The sequence below is a fragment of the Spermophilus citellus genome (genome assembly GCF_964194105.1).
Source record: "Spermophilus citellus genome assembly, chromosome: 5".
NCBI classification, from domain to species: Eukaryota; Metazoa; Chordata; class Mammalia; order Rodentia; family Sciuridae; genus Spermophilus; species Spermophilus citellus.
The window spans coordinates 91,512,866-91,537,713 of NC_138186.1; the positions used below are offsets into that span (position 1 = coordinate 91,512,866).

A 24,848-nucleotide genomic window follows, 5' to 3' on the forward strand; every position below is an offset into this window, starting at 1 on the left:
ATAGTCAAGAGGGTTGGGTGAAGAATTTCACTGAGTTCAGTGTGCAGGTCTCAAAGGGAGCAGAGTATGTGGAGCAATGAATTCATGAAATTACAAATTACCCCAGTGGCAATCCCAGGAGCCATGACTTTTTTCTTCCCAATGTTTAGTATCAGTATAGCTTGTTCTTCACATAGCTGAGGAATGATGGAGAGAAGGCTCCCACAAAACTTGCATAGAGCAATGCCAAATGAGTCTCCTATTATTGTCACTTGCCCACCAATTTTACTGGACATCCAGGTTTAGAATTACATTCAACTTGGTTAAGAAGGCCCCAGCGCACAAGATGAGTTACTTCCTGGGGAAGACCACCATACAAGCACATATATAGAAAAAGAGGGGCTAAGCCTCATCAGCAAATTCTAGCCAAATAACTGACGAAGTTAGTAATTGAAGCAAAAGAAAATTTGATTAATTACAGTGAACTTTAACTGAGAGTATTATCAAAAGGAAATATCTCTTTGTTATATATTCCAGGAGTGTGACATATGTTTGGTTTGGGAAATTTTATTTTTTCCAGTCACTTATAAACTACTAAAATATGTATGGGTTAGTTACTGGCGTTTCTTAAAACCACTCCAACGAAGCAAATATAAACATCCAGTATGTTTGCTTAGTCTAGCTTTTATGTATACTTGTAAGATACTCATAAACATGTAAAGATATAAAATATAAGAGATTTGATAACTCTAAAAATTAGAAAATCTGGGTCTTAAGATATACCCAAGATACCTGTTATGGTCTGATGGTTTGACCTAATCACCCTGAAATTGATATGCTGATATCTTAACTCCCATACTGGTGACATTATGACGTGCGACCTTTAGGAGTTATTAAGTCATGGAACAAGAGCCCTCAGGAGGGGATTATGCAAGAGGCTTTATACCAGAGGCCCCAGAAAACTGCCTTGCCCCTTCTTGTATGTGAAGATACAGGAAGAAGTTGCCTACTATGAAGACCATGTCCTCATTAGACACAGGAGCTACAGGCTCCTTGATTGTGGACTTCTCAGCCTTTAGAACTGTGACAAATAAGTGTATATGGTTTATGAGCCAAAATGTATATGGATTATAGTTTTATTTTTATTACAGCAGCCGACATGGAACAAGATATTATTTTAAGTGAATTCCTTTCTATCATGGCTAGATAAAATATTCTTTTGAAAGCCAGCTAAAATTTTCTCCCACTGCTAAATATTTAACAATAAGATCACAAATAAAAAATACATAGAAGTGAGACATAAGTAAACTGATTTACGAAAAGAAGCAGATTCTGGAGTCTTTTCTACCTATGATGCATTTACCACAAAGACATCTGGTTTTAAGTTTAAGAAAATTTACCTGGAGCAAGAAAGTGTATTACAATGCAGAGCAAACACTGATGATACAACAATAGTCTTTCTCAAAATTTTAAAAAGTTAGTTGACTCTTGGGGCTGGGGATGTGGCTCAAGCGGTAGCGCGCTCAACTGGCATGCGTGCGGCCCGGGTTCGATCCTCAGCACCACATACAGCACTACATACAAAGATGTTGTGTCCGCCGAGAACTAAAAAATAAATATTAAAAATTCTCTCTCTCTCTCTCTCTCTCTCTCCTCGCTCTCTCTTTAAAAAAAAAAAAAAAAAAGTTAGTTGACTCTAGAGCCCCAAGGAGAATGTTTACTAATGTAGTAATTAGGAAACATAATTGTACAACAAATTACTTGCTAATAAAGCAGTACTAAAATTATCTTCTATGGTCTTAAACCATATATGCATAAGTTGTAGAAAAATATGAAGAATCTATAAACTTGCAAAACAGAGAGGTTTTTTTAGTTTGTTAGAACATTGAAAAACCCTTAACAAAATGAAAAAAAAAAAAAGAATGAAGGGAAGGAAGGAAGGAAAGAAGGGACGGAGGGGAAGAGAGAGGGATGGAGGAAGCAAGAAAGAAAAGGTTTAAAAAATAAAGGAAAGAAAATTCATGGGATCTTAGGCTCCAAGTTCATCACTTCTATCTTTAGTGCCTTAAGGTATTGCCATATTTAAGTTGCTCTGTGGAAAAGAAGAATCATCTGTCAATCATTACATAAAATTATTTAACAACCAGTCCTGAAACTGTTGCAATGTCATTTAATAAATTTTTATTTTTACACAGTTTTCCCAAAAAAAACTAGTCAAAATTAAGCTCCCACTTAACCTTGATAGAGGTGAATAGCAAGGCTTTTTTTGTTTTTGTTTTTGTTTTTTTTTTTTAATTTAAGAGTTTAAAATGCAGAAGCTCTATTTTAAGGGTCTGAGTATAAGAACCCTATACATTCCCATTTTCAAAGTATTAAAATACATAAAACTATGTCATGAAATTTAAACTTGGTGACAGTATATAAAGGATGGAATCAAAGCTTTTATAGAATGTCTTATGCTGCTACTTCAGCATCCCAGTTATGGGCATCACTGACATGCTGTTATAGTGTATGGTAGAGAGTTCTGGCAACAGACGGCTGATTTATTAATCTACTCAGCCTCTGCTGTGTCAAAATTGAATAATCTCAATAAATTATACATACTTTGCAGCTTATTTTTCTACATTTTCATCATCTTTGCGGCTTTTCTCTAAATAATTTCCAAGTGTATTTCATTCCTCTCGGGCCTATCAGTTTTAACTTAGTTGAGCAAATATCAAAGAAGACTGTTGTTAAGCTTTTAGAATATATTCAAGAATAGATCTCTTAAATTCATGACTTAAATGAAAGCTACATAACCTAAAACATGTAGCTCTACCAGGTTAGCAAGAGTGAATTCCTTTACTAGTGTTTCGTTCCATGTAGAAATGTTTCACCTAAAATAAATTTGTTTAATTTACTTGTCTTATCTGAACTGTTTGGGGAAGTATAAAGAAACCAATTTTGAATGTTCTTTTACAGTAATTAACTTATGAATAGTGAAAGCAAGTGTTTTTATTAGAACACACATCTATTATTAATATGACCTTTTGTTAAAACGTGTATATATCTGTACCAGCATATATACATACTACTTTTGTAACCTATGAGAGGAAGGTAGACATTTTTTTAAATAATACATATACTTATTACACTATTCACATCAATAATATTTTGGTGGTAGAATCCTTTGTCTCTTCTTGCTCTCAAGCCTAAGTAGGAGGAAGAATCTGGTTTCTGTGCCCCCATTTAGCAGAATAACACTTAAGAGTGTTGTTTTTAATGTTTTATCTATTCCTACCTACAGATGAAGTGGGAGGAAAGAAAGGAAGGAAAACCGAAAATCAGCTCAGTCTGGAGACCATACAGACCAGCTGTTTCTCAGATTTACATCCACCCTATAGCTTAACACCCATTTAGTTAAACGGCTCCCAGCCCTACCACTGGCCTCTTCCACTGCCCTCAACCAGGGATACTTTAAGCAAAGTGTGTACATATTAATATTTGTTAGCAAGTTCTTTGACATACCCTTCATCAATAAGATGCATTCACAATGTAATTTACTTCTCAAGGAAAGAATGTAGCTGAAATGATTGTGTGTAACTTCTTAGACCAGATATGGAAAGGTCATGGGGCCTCTCTCCCTTGGGACATGTACCTTGAAAACCCATACCTGTCATGTTATAATTCCCACTGCTCTGAAGCTGCAATGCTGGAGAAATAATGTGGAGAAACCACAGAGAGAAAGTGGGACATTCAGAGATACCCCAACTATTTTTTGTTTGCAAGTGTTCAAATTTTCCCAGACAACATCAGCATCATGGCCAGTCTTGGGAGTTAGGGGCCCACAGGCTCTGGCCCAACTGTGAAACCACTGATGGAGCACAAGCAAGTTGTTCCTGCCTAGCCCTGCACAAGGTATAGCAGTGTGAGAAAATTAAACATTAATGTTACTTATTTGAAGTATAGTTTGCATAGAGAAACACAGAGCTTATCTTTACCCATAAAAACCTTCAAGCTTTATGTAGAAAATGGCTAAATCAACAGACTCTACACTATTTTGGTCACAACCCATAATAAATCTTTATTTACTTATTTGTTAATTTAATACATATGTGACTACATAAATATATCATATGCAAATAAACACTTTTAAAAGGATGAAGTAAAATTAAAATTTTAATATTTTCTCCTTATTCTGAAAAGGTTATCATGTTCATCCAACTTTGAAAACTTTGGGAGTTAACGTGTGAATTGTTTAGGTAATGGCTCTGAAGTTCTAGGTGATTAGACAGCCTACTAATCAGGGACAGATGAAAAATGCCTAAGTTGCGGGAAGCATGTTATGTATACAATATTTATGAACATCAATTTGGCAAATATCAGCAGCATTTAGAATGGAAGGAGGTCTTAGGAATTTTAATTAAAGATATCTCAACTCTGATGTCAACTATGTGAGTAATTTATTACAAATATCAGTTAAAAGACAGAGATTCGTGAAGCATTATTCTTTTTAATAAGTTCAGTGGGGTTACAGGAAATCCTATAATAAACCCTACCCTAGTCACTCATATTCAGTGATGCTTTCTAAAAATAGACGGTGTGGCACAGGATTTGGATCACCATATCACAAAGACTGTATGGGTTGGTGGTTAAATCTGGACTGAGCTTGATGTCTCCCACCTCTGGGCAGTGTATCCACAACTACTAACTCTTAAAACATCAGTCTCCATGGCAGTTAAGTGGGAATAATTATGGCATCTAAGGTTGTTATGATGATTAAATTAAGTATGGGCCACTCAAAGCACCGTGTCTGGCCAGTTATGAGAGTTTTGAAAATATCAGCTTTGTTATTGCTATTCTAGAAATTATTAGAATTTAAAAGTGTAAAATTAATTTTAAAATTGTGTCTTGCCTATACTTTCGATTAAGATTAAGGCAGAAAACTAGCCCAGTCTCAAATACTTACTCAGTCCCAATCCCTCAATCCTACACCCCAGTCCATCCTCAAACTACTTACAGTACAGTAAATGAAGTACAGAGAAATGAAATTACTTTTCCAACATGACAAAGCTTATTAATGGTAATGCCTATAACAGAACTATAAAACTCGATGCATAACATAAATATGAGTGTACTTCAGAGTAAGGAGATGTAGAATAAACACCTTGGTGCTCTGGAGCAGTACAAATAAAAAAATGTGTTTAACATTGTTTGTTATACAAATGCAAAGTAGTTACATTTTTAAAAGTCATATTAAAAACATTAGTATTTTTCAAATTATTTTGGTGACACATGAGATTTGAAGAATAATTTGGTGAATCACAACTAGCAATTTATAAGAAATAAATAGGATAGAACATAACATATTGGGAAATAATCTTTATCTGTAGTAGCAAGATCCAAAATGGTTTATTGAAGTTTTTACAAAATACTGCACGTATAATCACATAAAAAATATTTTCCCACTGTTTGAATGTCACCATACCACTAGTCCCCAATCTTCCAAATGCCTCAAAATCACCTACAGAATTTTCTATATATATAAGATATGAAAGGAGAACAGCTTCTATAAAAAGGTCCACAGACATTCTTATACATGGAAAATCAAAACCTTTGGCACAGCACCACTTCATGACATATAAAAGAGCAAAATAGAGGTATACATCCATCTGTCATCCATGGGTAAGTTAACAATCTTATTTCTCTTACACTGAAAAGATTTGACCAGAAAACTTCACATGCTGAGGAATTCTTCAAACATTTGTTTGATGCACTGAAAACTCCCAGATTCTTGATGAAATCACCAACCAAAAGGGGGCAGAAGTTGATCAATGACTCCCTTAAAAACTTTGCACCACTCTCTAGAAAGCAGTGTTGGCTAATCATGGGTGAAACTACCATTGATCTACTCTTATTTCCTCATCTGCAATTCATAGTCTGAAAATATGCTGCCAGGTGTCTGTCACTCATTCATTCATTGTTTCCTGAGCACCTACTGAATGTGAAGGCCTATATTAGAAGCTGGGGATGCAGTGATAAGCAAAATGCTCTTGTCCTGGAACTGTGTGAGCTGCTCCATTCAAGGCCAGGTGACAACATATGTCATGCATTACTTGAAGTACTGACTCTTTAAAGTTTTCATATCTGGTTGAGTATGGTAGTACACTCCAGTAGTCCCAGCTACTCAGGAGATTGAAGGGAAGTATCCCTTTAGCTCAGGACTCAAGACCAACCTGGCTACTACAGAGAAGGTATTAGTTGCTTTTATAGGCTGAGGAAACACAAATTCAAAGAGGATAAGCACTTTATTCAGTATTAACTAAGTAGTAGATAGTGGGACTAGGAATTGAATATGAAAGGTTGACTTCCAAATATGGTCTGTTTCCACCACGTGGTCCTGCTGTTGCTGACCCTTCCCATTATTCCTAAACCAATGATGGCTTGAGATGAGGAACAGAGGATGAGGATCCAGGTGTGATTATTCCACAAGATCTACTCTGCTTTCAGTGCCTCTGTCTCATTGCGTTAAAGAAAACACAACCTTCTCCAGGTATTTCAATCATAAAGGGTTTAAAATAAGAAAGAAGATACTTGGAAAACATTTGGAGTAGCTGAAGGAGGAAAAGTGAGAGGGCCCTATTGCACTCTTTGCTATAAACTCACACTGCCATTGCCACAATCCAGAGACCCAAAAGCTTCTGCTTTCACCCAGATGTACATATGCAGGTGCTTACTGGTGGCACCACAGTGTCATAAAAAGGGCTTCTCTCCACGTCTCACACAAATGCCTCCTATTGAACAAATTTGAATTGCAGCAGAGCTTAATTGCGGTTAAATCTGGTAAAGGTAGTTCTTTGCTTCCCAACAACTGGGATAGAGAGGAGAAAGGTCTGAAAACATGTCAGATGCCAAGGAACAATATTCAACACAATTTTGTGACCAATATATCCTATGCTGCTTCTGTCCTGCCCCAAATTTTCTATGCCTTTTTTCAATAATCAATTTATCTTCTTGGCAATAACCCATCAATAATCTCTTCCTTATCTCCAGGAACAGTATTGCACTGTAGGACCCATACCTTAATCACCTTCTTCCTGTCCTTCTGTTTTATTAAGTTTTTTTTTTTTCTTCTGTGATGAAAGGAGAGAACCAGAACAACTGTAGAGGAGGAAAGGTGTTTTTAGGGACTCACGATTTCAGAGGTCTCAATCCATAGACAGCAGGCTCCATTCCTTGGGGCTGGAGGTGAGGCAGGACATCATAGTGAAAGAGTGTGGCCGAGGGAACCAGCTGACATGATGATCAGGAAGCAGAGAGAAAGGTCTCCACTTGGCAGATAAAATTATATACCCCAAAACCACACCCCTGACCCCCACCTCCTCCAGTCACGCCCTACCACTTCAGTTACCACTCAGTTAATCTCTTTCAAGACTCTCATAACCCAATCATTTCTCCTCTGAACCTTCTTGCATTGTCTCACAAGTGAGATTCTGGGGGACACCTCACATCCAAACCATAGCAACTTCTTAGCACCCCACCTAATGCTAGGTTGTGACTTTATTTTTGGAACTGAATGAAGCACCACCCTATAGGATATGAAACACATTTTCTTCCATAACCACAAAGAGGCCAGATGAAGCAACTGGAAGTTATGGGAAAGGTAATTCCCCACTGAATTATTGACCAATGGAAAAAAGGAGGCAAGGAGAAAACTAGAAGATAATTATCTTTTCTTTCTCTCCCCTATATGCTACTCTAGGGTACAATATTTCCTTGCAAGCCTTATGGAAAATTCCTTCCTGCTCCTTGGACAAGCCTGCTGAATCACCTGTCATATTGCTTTGGGGCATCTTATGATGCAGTAGCCATCAAAGAAACACACAGTGTTGCAATGAATGACATCTGTTACTTACCTCAAATTGCTATGATTTTATCTGGCAAATAACTCATTAGAATCATAACCACTGCTTCAGGCTCTGCTTTCTAGGGAACCCAGGTCAAAGGCTATAGAATTGGCATTATCAGCACCTGTAAAGTAGGAGTCCTAAGTGGAGTTATGCTTCATAAATGCTTTGCAAAAATTATAGGTGTTCATGCCTCATTCAAGGCCAACCAAATAAAAATTGCTAAGTATGGGCACCTCAACATGCACGTTTCCACAGTAACATTGTGAAAGTTCATCAACTAACACAAATACAGAATTGGAATCCAAGTCCACATATCCAGTCCCCCATCTCAGCCCTTCAACAACCATGAACTAACTATCTACCAAGTGCCAAAGAATCTTATTGATATTGTGTATTTGAGAAACACTTATGACATCATTAAGCAAAAAAAAATCACAAACTAGGAGGAAAATACTGAGGAACTTGTTTGGGATAGCAAAACTAAACAGGTGTGATCAACACACAGCACAAGAAGACTAATGAACATTTTAGAAGTTATAGAAATTCATTCAGAATTTTTAAAGAGGTTAGTATGTCTCATTAAACTCTTTACCTTTCCTTTCAGACATTTTCTTTGAAAGAAAAGTCAAAAAAAGATTCAAAAGCAGCCAGCTGTGTAACATACATTGTCAGTAAGACGTGATACAGGCCAGGCTAATTGATCAATTTTCAAGGCTTAGTGACTCATTCTTTATAATATGACATAACTGAAAACATCTTTGACAACACTGAAGTCGTTTATTGAATTTTAAATGCCAACTGAAAATTTAAATCATGCTTATTTTTCATAAGGTAATCCACTCACAATAGGCAATTCATGTGATCCCATCATGCAAGAAAAGATCTGATGCTCTTCTGAACCTTCCACGACTGTGCTGACGCACCTGCCTTTTGGACAGGTGGTTGATAGGAGATAGGTTGTTGAAGACACTATTTGTCTTGTGTGTTTTAGATAGAAATAGACTCTCCGTGTTTATTCACTCAATGTTCTAAAGGCCTTTATGTCTCCGATATAAGCTCAGACTCTCCAGGACTCATTTTTTCTACCTTAAAATTGAGATAATCATAATTCCATTTTTAAACCTAACTTTCAGGATTGTATTGATGATTAAATGGAAAAATTACTACTTTATAAAACGAAATGCTGTGAACATGTGCTACTTCTGCTAATACATTATATAGAAAACCTGCCATCAGGAGATACTGGTCATATCTTTTTCTTAAGTTTTGTACTACCTCCTATTCTTATGTATAGAGGATTGATAGAAATGGAAGTACTGACAATTCATAGCCACATATGAGGGCGGGGGGGTGGTTAACCAAGTCAGAATAGTACAGCAAAAATGTGCAGTTCAAGACTTACTCTGGAGTCTTACCTCTTCCTTGTAGCTGGAGAGGCCAAATTCCATCCTTTTTAGCCTTCATTCTCTATTCAGTCAAGTGGGGAAAATAATGACTACTACTATGGTATTTAGTGATTTAAAAGGATGGTGTAGATGTCCAGGGAGATACCAGAACCAGTAAGACAAAATCTGTGTCTTCAAAGAGCTGAAAGCTACCACTTAATCAAAGAACACCTTTAAATAGTCACATTGTCAATAAACACAGATGTTTCTTTATTTAGTGAAGATAAGGGATCCAAACTTATCCAAAAAGATTAAGAAGCTCCACGTCCCCACTGGAGTAGCAAGTTTTATAGAAATTGCTACTTATGGATTATACAAATTGAAGACCAGAGGAGACACTGGAATGTCTGTTCACCTGGACCACATATATGTGGCAGCCCAAGACTTTGCGGTGGGAGCAATGACTCTGGGTGTTGGCTTTTCATGTAATGGGAATTCTTGGCAAAACCTAAACCCTAGAAGAACAGATGTTGGCTTACATATTGAGGGTACATGTTTGTGTTGAAAATAAGTCATTCAAGTGGGTTCAGATGATAAAATGGTATTGAATGAATACTGGCTTGCTTTCTTACTTGTTTGATTTGTCTAGTGAACAAATTATTAGTGACTACTTCACTAACTAGGTAATTCAAGGGAGTAAAAATAAGTGCCACCTAAATACACTTAAATGTTTATCTTTTTCAAATCCTTATGATGGATTTAAGAAGCTAGCAGGCCAATGCAAAATTAGTACCAGTTTGCTGCAGAATATCACAGGTTTTTAGTGTTATTAGCAGTCCTATGTACCCCAGTTAACGTTTTTTTCTGCCTACATTGTGAACTTGTTTGAATACTTCAGTTTTTGCTGTTGTTTGACTTTTGAACTTTTAAAGTATTTGGAATATAACTTCAAAAGTTTTCCACAAATGAAAGTGTGTGTATGTATGTTTATACCAAATCTAGAAGGCTCACGACAGACCTGCATAGAAGTATTTAATTCAGAATCACACATGTAAACATGTGAATAACTTAATTACTGTTTCCAATTTATCAAATTATATTTTTGCTGCTATTTATTAAGATAATTTTAATATCATCTTGAAATACAAACATTTATTTTAATTGCTAATACAATGGTTAATGAAGGACACTTTTAAAACATATGCACTGTATTGATTTTCTTTGAAAGAAATGTAAATGTTAAACTAAATAAATTATCTATAATAGAAGTGATTAATGGTTTATGAGAAAGCTAGTTTAGTCAAACATTATATACAAACTTTGATACTACAGAATTATTACACTGGTAAAATTCTCTTATCTGCAATGAAGTTACATTCCATGGTGATTACATGCCAAATGTATTGTTATTAAGGTAAACGAACACACATATACTTACATGCGAGCACACACACACAAACACACACACACACACACACACACACACACACACATGCATGCACACAGGGATGGTGTATATAAAGTGTTAAACATACTGACCCAAATAAGAACTCAACAAAAGTCTGATCATTTCCCCATTTTTCAAGGTGGCCCGAAAAGATCACAGTGAGGGAATTTTAACTAATTTCTCAAGGAGTCAGAATTCTGGTGTTCTATTACGTTAGCAAAAATAAAACAGAGTGGGGTGCTTTAGGAAATGACAAGCTGGTATCTTATATCCTCTTTGTTGTAGATTTCCTCAAGCAACTCTTAAAATCTTATGTTAGTACTCTGAAATCTGCTTTTTTCTTTAATGATAGCAACTTACCACAAAATATTCAATACTTTTGTGAAATATGTCACATTGTTTCACTTTTCTTGATCAGCCTCCCTGCTAACCTCCCTTCTCATGAGAATCACTATCAGCTATCTAGGTTAGAACTTTGGACAAGATTCAGGAAATTCACAATAGTTTTAATAAATGTGGTAGAAAGAATTAAAGTTTAAGACTAATAATTAAATGAGTTTTTTGTAGATGTTACATATCTATGAAGCATAGGATCCTTACTGTGTCAGATATCTAACTCATCCAGTAATTTTTAAATGGCACCTATAATTAAAAGCTTTTTTTTTCTTGTGATCACATGCAATAACATAGCAGGCACAGGGTCTGGCAAGAGGGCAACATTCTGAAGTGGGGCCACCCCTGAAAAACTAACAATAAATAGTCACAACAGATATAATACCCCAGGACAAGACTATGCCCATATGGCTTGACCAGCTAAGGATGCCAGTGAAAATGCTGATTTTTGCATTTTAGAAGAGATGATGGACAGATTGACCTTTCTACATTTGCTAATCTCAAATTGCAGAGAGCATTTCTTGCCTAATAGCTTCAAACCTTACTCAAAATAGGACCAACCTCAGTCTTTGTGCTCTTTCTCCTTAAATTTCTCTAAGTGATGTAGGTAGCAGATGATGAAAAGGAGAGAAAGGGCAGGGAAGGAGGGAACTACCCAGGACAACTGTACTCCTTCAACTTACCAGGTTTCCAGGTCTGGATTGGAACAGTACTAGAAGACCCATGGGAGCTGGAAGATATGCTTTGTGTTTCTCTTTTCCCTAAGCACCATGCCACATGAGATGTTATCAGCCCAGGCTGGCCCACCGTCCTCAACTTCTCAAGCTCAAGAAACAGGAAGAGACAATAGTTCATTCTTTCAAACACTACTTCCATAAACATTGCCACTGTGAACATCTCTTTGCTATTGTTCAGTTCTATGAATTGGATAAGATAGGAATTTCTCTGCCTGGATTCTGTACTCTCAATGAGCAAGCAATCTCTGAGATCCTTCTCTTATATGTAGCAGTGTTCCTGATATCTCTTCACTCTTTTTTACATCTCTATTGACTCTTCACCAGTTAGATCTTCTACTTCACCTCTCACCTAGAATAAAATGGCATTCCTTCATTTATTGACTCACCAAAACTTAACAAACACCTTCTGTGTAACAGAGGCTATTTCAAACACTAAGTATCCAGTAGTAAACAGGACATAGTTGTTGTCTTTGTGGAGTTTCACTCATGGTGACAAATAAACCATAAACTAAGAATTCAATTTATAAAGCAATTGCAGTGTAATAACAACATGTATTTAAATCATCAGGGTAAGGGATTAAGGACTATTAAGTAAAATATTGGAGACAACTTTAAGTAGGATGGGGAGAAATATCTTTGAGGGAGTAACATTTTATCACTAACAAAAAATTAAAGCTGGAGATCAAAAGATCTGGAGGAAGAGCTCTCCAAGAAGGTGGAGCAATCACTATGAAGTGGGAAGGAGCTTGGTCACATTGGAATTGATTTGGCCAATTTCTTCATTACATTGCTGCTTTGTATTGTATCTGTCCATATGCCTGTGTTCCTTTTCAATCACAGCTACTACTAAAATAAGCCAGTATCTGTGTAGCTCTGTAAGCCTTCACATAGTTTCCAGCCGATGGCATGAGAAACGGAGGACCGAATGTTCTGATGATGGCGAAGGCTGTGGATTCCACCTACCGTGCAGTACAGGTGAGTGCACAAACGACCAGAGTGACAGACACAAATCCTCTTTTAGTCAGGTCTGCAACCTGACTAAAGAAATACCCCAGATTAAAAACACAACTACTTTTGCACAAATTGGGAGGGGGTTGGATTCTGGGGTGGTTTCAGGCATTTGAAACAGCTGAGAAAGGAACTTTCACAACTGTGGAAAAGGCCGCAAAGACTAAGTTGTACTAACTTCAAGATGACAGTTAACCAGCACTGGTTACATAAGAAACATTTAAGGGAATTTAATGTGCTGCAGCAAACAGGGTTATAAGGCAATAAAATTCCAAGGTGCATTCTAGTTAAGTCCTAAAGATTTCTGCAGCAGTTTTGAAAAGAAAATGCAGTGCCCAGAGACTCAAGGAGAATTTTTGCTTCTGTCAGCCAAAACATCCAAACATCTAACCTTATCTTTTGCTATGAGTCCAGCAAAGAGTCAGAACATTTTTACATAGGGGCTACCTATTGGGAGCTCTATGTCTGTGAGGTCCCAAGAAGGCACATTTCAAGGGCTATTACCCTCATGCTGTTTCTCCATTAATCCACAGGGTTTTTTATGGTGCCCCATGCAGAGATAAGACTGGTGAGTAATTAACCCCAAGGTAGCTGGAAAAATTCATTTTCAGCAAGCAAGTCCTACTTGCAAGTAGAACCTAACCTCCTAGAGGGTAATAGAACAGACCTTTCACTTTTTTCCCCTCCCTTCCCCCAGCTTTAACTGACAAATAAAATTTGCATACATTCAAGGAGTACAATGGGATATTTTGATATGTCTACATTGTAAAATAATTATCACAATCAAGCTTAATTAATATGTCTATGACCTCACTTTTCTTTTTCTTTTTGTATGTGGGTTTGCTGAGAATACTTAAGATGTATTATCTTAGCAAATTTCAAATATATAATACATTAACTATAATCTCCAGGTTGTACATTAGGTCTCAAAAACTTATTTATCTTATGTGAAAGGCAGGTTGGTCAAAGGGTACAAACTTGCCTTTTGCTTCTTTTAGTCTCAGGACTAACACGAGGCTAAGCACATAAAAGGCATTCTTGGAATATTTAATAAATGAACCATGTTTTGAAGCATTGCTGTCATGGATATTCTAAGTCAATGTAAGATTTACCTAAAAGATAGGTATTAACAAATTAAAAATGCTCTTTTGTGCTGTATTTCATGAGCCTAAATATGTTTTAATATTGCTTGGTAAAATAAAATACAGGACTCCAGTTAAATTTGACTTTCAAATAAATAGAGATAATTTTTTAGTATAAGTGTGTACTAAAAATTGCATAAAATACACTTTTAAAAATTACTGTTTTCTGAAATCAATTTAGATAAAATAATATATTTTTGTTTCCTAATTTAGCAACTCTAACTCAACCTTTATGCCTTGAACCTGATTGAATTTGTTTCTCTTCTTTTCTCTGATGATTGAACTCAATAATGGCATTAAACTGCTTTGATAGTTTACTTATCCCCAATTAAAATGAAAAACATATAAACTATGATCTCCTTGATCTTCTTCAAAGAGATATGGAAAAAGCACAGAGCATATATAATTCTGGATTAACACAGAGAACAGTCTTATCCACAGTTCCTGGTGAAGCTCATTATGTTGAATTTTGCTCAAAGAAGAAAAATTAAAAGAATAGGATTTCAACTGGTTTCTAATGACATGGCCAGATGATGCCACAAAATCTTGGCATTACTGATAAGTACACACTGTGCTGGAAAATCAATAGTTTCTGAAGGGGATCCTGGAGAGAATTTTCCATTATTGACATTAGAAACAACTTAGCCCCATACTCGTAAATTCCTGGAGCTAAGGGTACTCCACATCCAGGAGCAAGAAGGCCTGGTTCTCATCCTGGTTTCATAAACTGCTGAGCTGGAATTATTGCTTTTGAAAATTACTAAGGTTATCTACTTGTACAAACTGTGTTTTTAACTATTACAAATGCCAGTGATTAAGTTGGGGAAGTAATATGAAGTACTTGTTTCCCTCCAATTCAAGAAAGTCTGTTTGCAGAAAGATAACCATAGGTAAGCAGATAAATTATGAATTATATTAAATAATAATTCCCTGGAACTCTCCACTAAATATTAGACATTTTTAGTGTTAAAAAATGTATTATCGCTCATTTGCAAACAATTCCCTAACAACTTTTGAGTGTTAATTCTTTCTGTTCTACACATGATCAATGAAACTTATCTGTCCTTCTCCTGGTTTCTTTTCTCTAAAACATGGAGTTAAAGATTCTCTAAAACTTTTTGAGTACATTACACTCTGTGATCTCCTCATGTTTTTAAGTCCAAAGACATTATAAACTAAATTCACTATTAATTTTACAAATGAAATATCCCCTAGAAATAGCAGGAAGTGACACTCTTCATTTTTCAATAAATCTTTTCTTTGAGAATAATTTTAGATTTACAGAAAAAAAAAATGTGAAAATCATGCAGAGATTCCATGCCCATATACCCCATACTCAGTTTGTCCTGTTGGTGATATCTACAATAGTATGGTACATTTACCACAACTAATGAACCATTTTGAAACATTTTATTTCATAACTCTTTATTCAAATTTCCTTAGGTTTTACCTGATGCCTTTTGCTGTTCCACGTGCTTCTCTAGGATACCACATTGCACTTAGTTGTCATGTCTGGTTAGGCTCTTTTTGTCTGTGGCAGTTTTCAGAATCTCCTTGTAATGATTGAAGAAATACTGATCTGGTATATCAGAGAATCCCCCTTCGTTGAAGTCTGTGTCAAGTGCCATTCTTGTCCCATCATAATAAGGGTACAAACTATCATCATGACTTACCACTATTGATGTTGACCTTAATCACCTGGCTTAGGTAGTCTTAGTTGGGTCTCTCCACTTGATACATTACTCTTTTCTCTGGGTTTCCAATACTGTGCTCTTTGGAAGGGTCCCAATGCAGAGACCACACAAAACACTTGGGGAGTTAACCTCCACCTCCTTGAGGGGGCAGTATCTACATAGATTATTTGCGATTCTACACAGGAAATTTGTCTCTTCCCTCTTTTCACCTCTTTATTCATTCAATCATTTATTTATTCTAATGTGGATGTGTGGACGTTTTATACTCTGGGTTATAATCCAATACTAGTTATTTGTTTTGTTGCTCAAATTGCTCTAGCTTTGTCCATTGGAACTATTTTGGTTCACTCCTGTATCTCTTTGACATGCTCCCCTTCCATTATTGCTTTCTGAAACTAAAAAAATTCTCCAGGTTCCTCTTGTATGTGTATTTACTTCTCCAGCTCTAGATTTAGATTCAGCCGCTTATCTAAGGAGTCCTGGTTACTGTATTGGAGAATATAATTAGAAACTAAGAGCTAGGTCCTGCTAAGTGAAAGCCATTGTGACATTAAACCACTTCTCTCTTCCCTTTCCTACCTGAATATATTAGCCCACTGACCAAAGTATATTCATATCATTGATGTCAAACTCAGTTCCTAGGAGGAAATCATAGTTTAGGTTCAGAAGTATTTGATGGCCTTAATAATACCTATCCTTCTTTATATTTAAAGACTATGATTTTAATTTCCTTTGTTTTTTGGGTATAAATTTTGTACTTTATTTATTTTTTTTTTTTACTAAAGAACCTAAATGTTTAGGGAATGAGGTCCCTAAGAAAAGGAGGGTGGATTACTTCTTTCCAGGCTTAGTTGGGTGCAGCCTGGTAATTCAACTTGAAATGGCATCTAAGTCTAGGAGGAGTTTAATATATACTATCCTTATTCAACCCTTGTTTAAAATGAATTATGTGATGACCAAAGACTTGTGAAGGACTGACTGTAAAAGAATGGAGAGGTTGCAACAAAGGAAGAAGAAAATGACAAATACCATTATCAAACCAAATAACTACCTTGTAATTTTTATGATGCATATGAGAAGGAAACTTGTTTTTAATACCAGGAGTGCCTCTTTCACAGAGGCAATGTCAAGCATGCTTTCTATCTAACGTCAAGGCTTTAAATGTTTTTAAAACCACAAATGTGCCCTATAGTAGCCTAGGCTTACCAAACTCTCAAGCTCCTAGTGTTGACAAAGTCTCCAAAATTAGACAAAAAAAAAATGGAATTAATAGTTAATGCATACCCCCTGGCAATGTGAAGAGGTGAGATTATATTAAATGCTAGTCAAAACAGTGAAGCCTGGGGCTGGGATTGTGGCTTAGCTGTAGAGTGCTCTAGCCTAGCACGTGGGAGGCCCTGGGTTCGATCCTCAGCACCACATAAAAATAAATAAAATAAAGATACTGTGGTTTTTTAAAAATAAATATTTAAAAAAAAAAAAAGAGTGAAACCTTAGCATCCAGAGAGTGCACACACAGGAGTGCACACATGCACACACACATGCACATATAAGGTAAAATACATTAAGTCCTTTGATTGTTTTTCCTTCTCTGGAACTTCCCCTTCCAATTCCTGGCTACCAGTACTTATTGCCTTCCCCTCAAACACTCCCATAACACAATAGTGTCTCAAACAAATAACATATAAATCACAGTGATGGAATCAGAGCCCTTGGGTTCAGCATGAAAACCAAAGCCTACTCAAAATTACTAGAGCCCTGGAGTTCAAAAGACATGGTCTCTATGACACTGAAAACCAGCTGTCTTCTGGGTCATTTCACACTGCTAAGTTCATACACAGACAAAAATGTTTGTCACCCGTTGGCAAGATTCTTATGGAATTAATTGATTAGTCAGATAGGCTGGCTTAAAGCTGGTTTAACTGTAATCCAATGAGAATATTGCTAAAGGTTAGTCTACATGTACTGCCTTATGCTTCCTAATTTGGACATGGACGTGGTTTGGGATTCTGAGGACATCATTTTTAGCCAGCACAAATACAAAGACAGCAGACACAAATCAATAGAAAAAAATAACTTCTTTTTATTTACAAAAAAAATCCAAATATTGGATGCTGTAAACAAAATTCACAATCTGTTCCCTCTAGCACTGATTCAAACATGTCAGTTTTTAAAAGTCCATTTTCCAACAACTCCTTTTCTGCCTGTGACACACTATAGTCAAAATATTCCATAAGAGTGACCCAAGGTGCAGCTTGCTGTAGTAGGGTGCCTCAGAGTTAGGCATGGCTGTAGAGAAGTTGGAGGGAGAGACAGCCAATGGGCAGAGCCTCCTCCGTTCTGCAAAGCTTCGCAGCAACTCTCACTAAGTTACCCAGACATTTTCCCACTTTGTACTTTTACCATCTTCTTTGTTATCAAACCATTATCATAACAAAATATTACAGAAATTCTTTCTTAGCATTGAAAAGGCTATGCTAAAAGAAATGTTAAAAGAAAGATTATATTCAAATAGGTGCTATATATGAAATCACCTTTTTTTTTTTTTGTTTTGGCTTTTTGGTTTCATCCAACACACTTCATCTTCAACAATAACAAAAAAAAAGCTTATTTTTGACAGCTGCTGACAGCTTTCAACATAATACACTTCATTTACAAAATAGTTCACAATATTTATTTAACAAGTATTGTATTGAAAACAACTTTATGCACAGTAAAGCAACCAACGATAAGCAAACAGAAAGGGGCAGTAAAAACAGCTGTGTTCACTTTTCATTTCATTTCCTTCTTGGTTTGGATTATAGATTACAGAGAGTCTTCCATCTTGCATTTTTTGGAAACACATTAAAACAGTCCACCCAATACCAAAGTGAGTAGATACTTGATCCCATTTCTGAAAGGGAAAAGTCCATCTTGGTGTAAGTGTTCTTGAAGCAGTTGGATTTACTGAAGTAACTTTTCAAAAGGGCACTGTCACAGGTAAATGTTCTCTGACGTACCAGATTGGACAGGTGAAAAGAGCCCCCAAAAGATAAAAACTTCTTCCAGTTTCAAAGTAACAGCACACTAGGCCAGATAAACAAAAGCAAACAATATCACAGGCGCTAATCAGGAGTTGAGAGCTGTTCTTTTTTCTGACCTATACACACGGCTTGCTTTCATCAGACATTCAAAGTTTTTAAGCCACACATCCACAAAGAGAGACATATATTCCACTGTATGTTGAACTACATATGCACAGGACTATAGTACATACAAAATAGAAATAAATTATATGTCTTAAAGTAACTGCTGAAAGTTGTCTTGGGTATAGCTTCATCTATCCGAATGCCAGGTGCTGGCACTTCCAACTATGCTACCAACTCTGAAGTAAGCAAGAAAATAATATAAATATTTGAGGAAATAAATGAAAAGTGTATTATCAAATAAGGCTCCTCCAAACAAAAATCTGTGTCATACATTAACAGCAGTTTGCTGCAATAGTAGACCCAGAGATTTCCAGACTCTTCAAAATAGTAGACAACTCATGTGTCAAGAGTTAGGATGAGAAGAAAGCAGATCACCAGTTGCTCCTCTGTACTAAGCATTCCCTTTATTTTCTTTTAGAAAACTTAAAAACACCTAAGCAGACAGAGCTCTGGTTTATGACAAATGAGTGCCAGGCTTAATCTGCAAACAGAATAATATCCCCGGGACTTTGCAATTAATTTTTCAAACCCAGGGCTGGAAATGAAGGAGACTGAGCCAACATGGGGAAGGAAGAGTTCCCTAGAAAACAGCGAGAGGCAGTGCAAAGGCTCTGATAGAATTCACAGGGAAGCTGCTATAGCCAAACCACCAGGTTCCTGTTAAGGCTTCAAAGAAAGATGCATAAAAGGTAGTCCAGACAGGTTTACCTGGATTAACCTAGCATTGAGCTGAGCATCTAAGAGATGCCCAGACAACAAACAGGCAGACAAGCAAAATTACACTGCCAACAGGCGGATGCTATTTTCTTCCTTAGTCCCTCTTTAACTGATGACAAAAATCTTCTGGTTGGGTCCAAAAAGGAATCATCATAGTAAGCATTCATCTATTAGGGCAGATGGGGATTATATGGTGGTTTCACAACACAAAGGGAAAGTTTTTATGTATTATTTTTGTTTTAACAAATGTATTTTCAGAAACCAGTGTTTAGAGGAGAGGGAGAAGGGGCAGTTTTAGGATTAGCTGTCATCAAACTGAAAACAGTAATGACAGTTCATTTCACAAAAGTATAAATGGTCTCTTGGAAAAGAGAAAATAAAGTTGGGTATGACTTAATGCAAAGTGATTTAATTGTAAGTACAGTACTAAATATTTAGATGCAGTGTGACAACCAGATCAAAGATGTTTCATACTGGCATAAATTTATAAAATGTTATATATAATATATATCTCATATATAAACTTTATGCAATTGTGCAAATATTCTTTAAAAAGGGTCATTTCACATTTAGTAAATTCTAGTGGTACAGAAATGCAGAATGCATTTATTTAAGTTCATTTAAATATTAATAAGTAGCATTCAGATCACCAGAAATTATTTTTAGGGATTTAAGTAGCCTATCACCCATCCATAATCCATGATATTATACACCATGGAGGAACACAATTATTTAAAAAAAAAAATGGGTTCAAACTGTCAACATGGCAGTTAATTTTTTTAAAAAAAGAGTATTCTGCCCAACAAATATACTCCCATTTTGGGGATTCTTTGGCTCACAAAAAAAATGAAACAAACAAACAAATAAACAAAAAAAAACTCACTAAAAATGTATTACCTCCACTCTTCCTATCAAATATATTACTTGTTTCTTCCTTTCAATTGCTTTAATTCTTTTAGATGTGGGTTTTAATTCATCATTGCAATATGCCCACTTCTCATGTCATTCTATTGAAAACATAAAAGCACACAGTATTTAAACATTTCCTATTTGATACATTGTTCTAGATCATAATCAAAGTAGTGCATATATATGTACATGTCATATGTACATATATACACACATAATATACACACATACCTAAGATAATATCACACCAACAATGCAGCTATTTGCCAAGAAAAATAGGGCATTTCCTCCACTATTCACAAGCTTATATGTTGTTTTATTTTCTTGAGTCCCTGATAAAATAAAATTAATCATTAAACCATAAAATAATTTTCCACTTCAAATTTTCAGAAAGCAACAGGCACTTTGATGAATATTGGTGTGTAACAAATATAGTAACTCTTTATATATTTTACTATATCTCTTCTACTAGGGTATTTTTAATCTGTTAATCTTTGGTCCTTGAGCACATTTTCTTTGCTACAGCTGTTTTTGCTTGCATTTTCACATTTTAAAAATGCGAGCTATGCACGCAGCTGGAATTAATGGATTGTGTCATCATAAGTTCTGCTGTTTGTTATGAGAACTGCACCAATCTACTACTGTTCACTTGGAGCAAGCAGTTTCTGTTAGCACAAAAGGATCATTCCACAGAAAGCACTTACTAAGAGCCTCAGATAGTAATCCCAACATGAGAGCTTCCCTTCCTGTACAGTTACTATCTGAACTCCTGAACTGATAAACAAGGTGGGATAAGACTTTTTATTCCTCTAAATTTTCCCTTTTGTGAATTCTGCCTTAAAAGTTTCTTTACCACTTTTTATCTCCTATGGCAAAGCTATGGGTGCAGTTGTTGCAAACCCATATTGTCATCAAGCATTTTTTTTCCCTTGTTATCTTAGAAGGACCTGGTTGTTTTTAATGACAGGTCTCTTGTTTCAAGATAGAATCCAGTTGGGTAGAAGGAAAAGGGGAGAATTAAGGAGGAAAACTTTTTAGAGATCATGCTCCCATACCAAAGAAAAGATCCATGAGCTTTGCCAAGCTTAAAACCAGGAACATATCATCACTGCACAAAACACATCCCAAATTAGGACTGGGTCACTCCTTTTTGTTGTTGTTGTTTTTTCTCCCCCCCCTCCCAATCTGGTCTGAAATGGCTCCCCTCCTCCAAGACATTTTTAAATGATTCTTAATTGCAGGGCAGCCAAGTGGAGTATGTCTGTTGCTGGCATGTGAATACTGGCTGAACTTGTGCAATGTAGTAATTGCTAAAGTTAGCATCTGCTACATAGGGGGCCGGCTGGTAATAGCAAGTGACATTAGCCACATTAGGGATGACATTTTGGTCAGCTAGCACCCGGATAGCCAGCATGGTGATAAGGTTTAAAGTCTGTCTTCTTTCATGTCCCATCAGGCACACGGTACTCTCATTCACCACTCCATGAAGGGTCATGAGATAGTCATACTTGCGGTCTTCTAAACCCACGAAGTGGTTCTGCAAATAGGACTCCAGTTTTCTCTGCTGCTCTCCAATGTCTGAGAAATCGATGAAGAACCTGGAACACATATACCTCTGGAGGGTCTTGATCTCATCAGAGGCAGGCCTAAAGCCCCTCACTAAGAGGTTGCAGTACTTAAGCAGACCTCCCCCTCTGATTTCTTCTGGGTTCCTGGTGGCAATGATCTTGTTACAAAGGTGATCAAAGGCTTCATGGAAATCACCATAGACACTCTCACCAATTATTGTGGGGTGAAATGTTTCAGTCATTGGGTTCTCTGAACATTCATAAAAGAGAAGAAGAGAGTCTAATTTGATTTGAAAAGAATCTACACTGAATTCAAACTGCCTCCGAAGGGAATCCACAAATTTCAGTTCCACATTTTTGCCACTGTTGTTTGACAGGGATATAAGACTCCATCGGTCAGAGTCATTGCACACTTTAACCATTTTCTGCACATAAGCTTCCTACAATTTAAAAGATAAAACAAGATGAGCAAACCTTGAAAAAAAACAATAAATAAATACATCCTCTCCCCACAGCTGAGAATTATTTTGTTCTCTCCCTTTTGTTTTGTCAAGTTTCAGCAAAACACTACCTGTAGGCTTAAACAGTCTTCTGAAAACAGGAAAAAAAGAAATCCATTTAACGAGTAGTTTAACTGTCTGGGAAAGAGAGGAGAAGTAATAGTTTGAGGCTTTTGGCAGACGTAGCAGAGTACTAAAGGTTCTGTTGTCATGTCTGACTTTTGAAAATGGTCTAATAGGCACAACATTCACACAGTAGCCACATAATATTAAAAAGACACAGAAAGGTATACAGTGATGTAGGTCTGCCTCTCACCCTTGTCCCCAGCCACCCAGTTCTCCTCCCCTGAGGCAATCTGTGTTATCAGTAACTCCTATGTCCCTCCAGAGGAACTGCAGAGTTACAATCAATTATGAACTAAATTGTCCTCAGACAATTTCAACTAATAGAAAATGTGACTCGAACCACTGTGTGGTAGTGGGGATTGCCATTATACCCTTAAAATGTGAATCAATGCGGAGAATCAACAAATATATCTTTAACACATGGAGTCAGCTGAATGCAGCGACGAAATCTATTCATATTTTCCAATACAATAAAAAAAAAACCCATTGACTCAGTTCTGCTTCAGGCTGCTATTTTCCCAAAGATTAGATTATAAAATGACTGAAAAAAATCTTATTTACACTACACTGTTTCATTCCTCCCTTTTTCAGAATCTACTGTAGATAAGACTCCAGCAGGAAAGCCAAGAGTTAAACCATAAGAAGGAAGCGAAAGAAGGGGGGGGGGTGCATAGGAGGAAGCGGCAGAGAGTTGTGGCGCTGAAGCTCCAAGTAAACTAAAACACTTAATATCATCCATGCACCTTAGTTCACTCATTGAGAAAATAATAAATAATAGAAATAGCGCTCCCAAACGCATGACAACCGCGGATACTTGACTTTTAACCATACTCCCTCTGCCCTAGGCTCCCCACCGAAGCCTGGCTGGGCTCCGCGGGGGTCAGGACCTAAGCCCGTCTCCAGTGGCTTTACCTTGAGCGTGAGTGGTGTGATCTTCTCCTTGTTCACCCCTTCGGGTAAGAAGTCCAACAGGCAGTCTAGCACGACGTCCTTCACAGTCTGAAACTCCTCTTCCCCACGCAGGTCAGCGCAGAAGATGAGGTCCAGGTCCTTGTAGCCCAGGCCGCTGTCCTGGTGCAGGACGTGACTGGCGGCCGAGCCATTGAGGCGCACATCGCGGACGCCTATGCACTTCTCAGCCAGACGCCGCCGCACCACCTTCACGATCAGACTCGGCTGCAACTCGAGCGTGGGGAAGTTGCCGCGCCCGTGGATCGGGATGGTCTCGCTCAGGATGCCGTCCAGCCGCTGCACTTGCTCCCAGTTCAGCACGTTACAGTGAGCAGTGGGGCTTTCACAATAGTCCAAGCAGTGCCCACCGAAGCTGCTGCTGCCGCCGCCGCCAAAGTCACCGCCGCTAAAGTCGCCACCCAGGGGGATGTACGGGCCGCTGGCCAGCTCGTCCTCGGCCATAGCAAAGTACCCTTCACCCTCCGCCATGTAGTGTCCGCCGAACGCCACTTGGCCCTGGTCAATCCTAAAAGAAAAGAATGGGGGGAAAGTATGGTAAGGACGTGGGCCATCGGAGATCAAAGGCTCATACAGCAAAGAGCGCGCCCCCTCCCCGAATCGTCTCCGGCCGGCCCTGGGGTTCCACAATCTCTTCCTCCCCCAGCCCTGGTCATTCCCAGCCGCGCGCCGCGTCCCGCAGAGCAGCCCCGCACCAAAAGTATCTCTGATGCATCTGGAAAGTGCAAGCGAGAGTCCCGTCTGTGTCACCTGGAGGCGGCCGCCCCTTCTAGGAGCGCAGCGAAGGAGGAACCGCGAGGCGGCAATACTTCCAGGAGCTGCGAGTGCGCTCCCTGCAAAGGCTAGCGACTTCGTCTTTCCCAGACCCAGCTGCCCGCACTGACCACTCCCGCCCCTCGCCCCCACCCGCGCCTCTGTCACTCCCGCTGAGTGGTCCCGGAGGTGGCGGCTTCTGCTGCGGCCGCACACGCTCCCGTCTCTGGAGCTTTAGCAGTTGTGCGGGGAAAATGTCTTCAGTACTTTTTTTATACCGGGCTTCTCCGTGCTTCCGGGGCCCTAGCACGGCGCGCTCGCCACACCCTCCTCATCTGCATAAGGTGCCGCCCTCTACCACCACCCCCACCACCACCCGGTACTGGGCGTACAGTCCACCTCTGCTAGGCGATGCGGACAGACGACCTAGAGCGCGGGGCCGCT

General features: G+C 37.9%; 1 protein-coding gene across 2 annotated transcripts; it reads right to left on the reverse strand.

Moving 5' to 3' along the window:
- Nucleotides 1–20,062: 20,062 nt before the first annotated feature.
- On the reverse strand, nt 20,063–24,608 carry TENT5A (terminal nucleotidyltransferase 5A). 2 transcript variants are annotated; one of them, XM_081295587.1, is made up of 3 exons: nt 24,402–24,608; nt 23,595–24,159; nt 20,063–22,496 (listed from the first exon to the last, which is right to left on the reverse strand). In XM_081295587.1, the coding sequence occupies exons 2-3, from the start codon at nt 24,120–24,122 to the stop codon at nt 21,720–21,722; spliced, it is 1,305 nt and encodes a 434-aa protein (XP_081151713.1). In that variant the 5' UTR covers nt 24,123–24,159; nt 24,402–24,608; the 3' UTR covers nt 20,063–21,719. The 2 variants fall into 2 exon arrangements, with proteins under 2 accessions (XP_081151713.1, XP_081151712.1); XM_081295586.1 differs by having other exon boundaries at nt 24,347–24,608.
- Nucleotides 24,609–24,848: the final 240 nt, after the last annotated feature.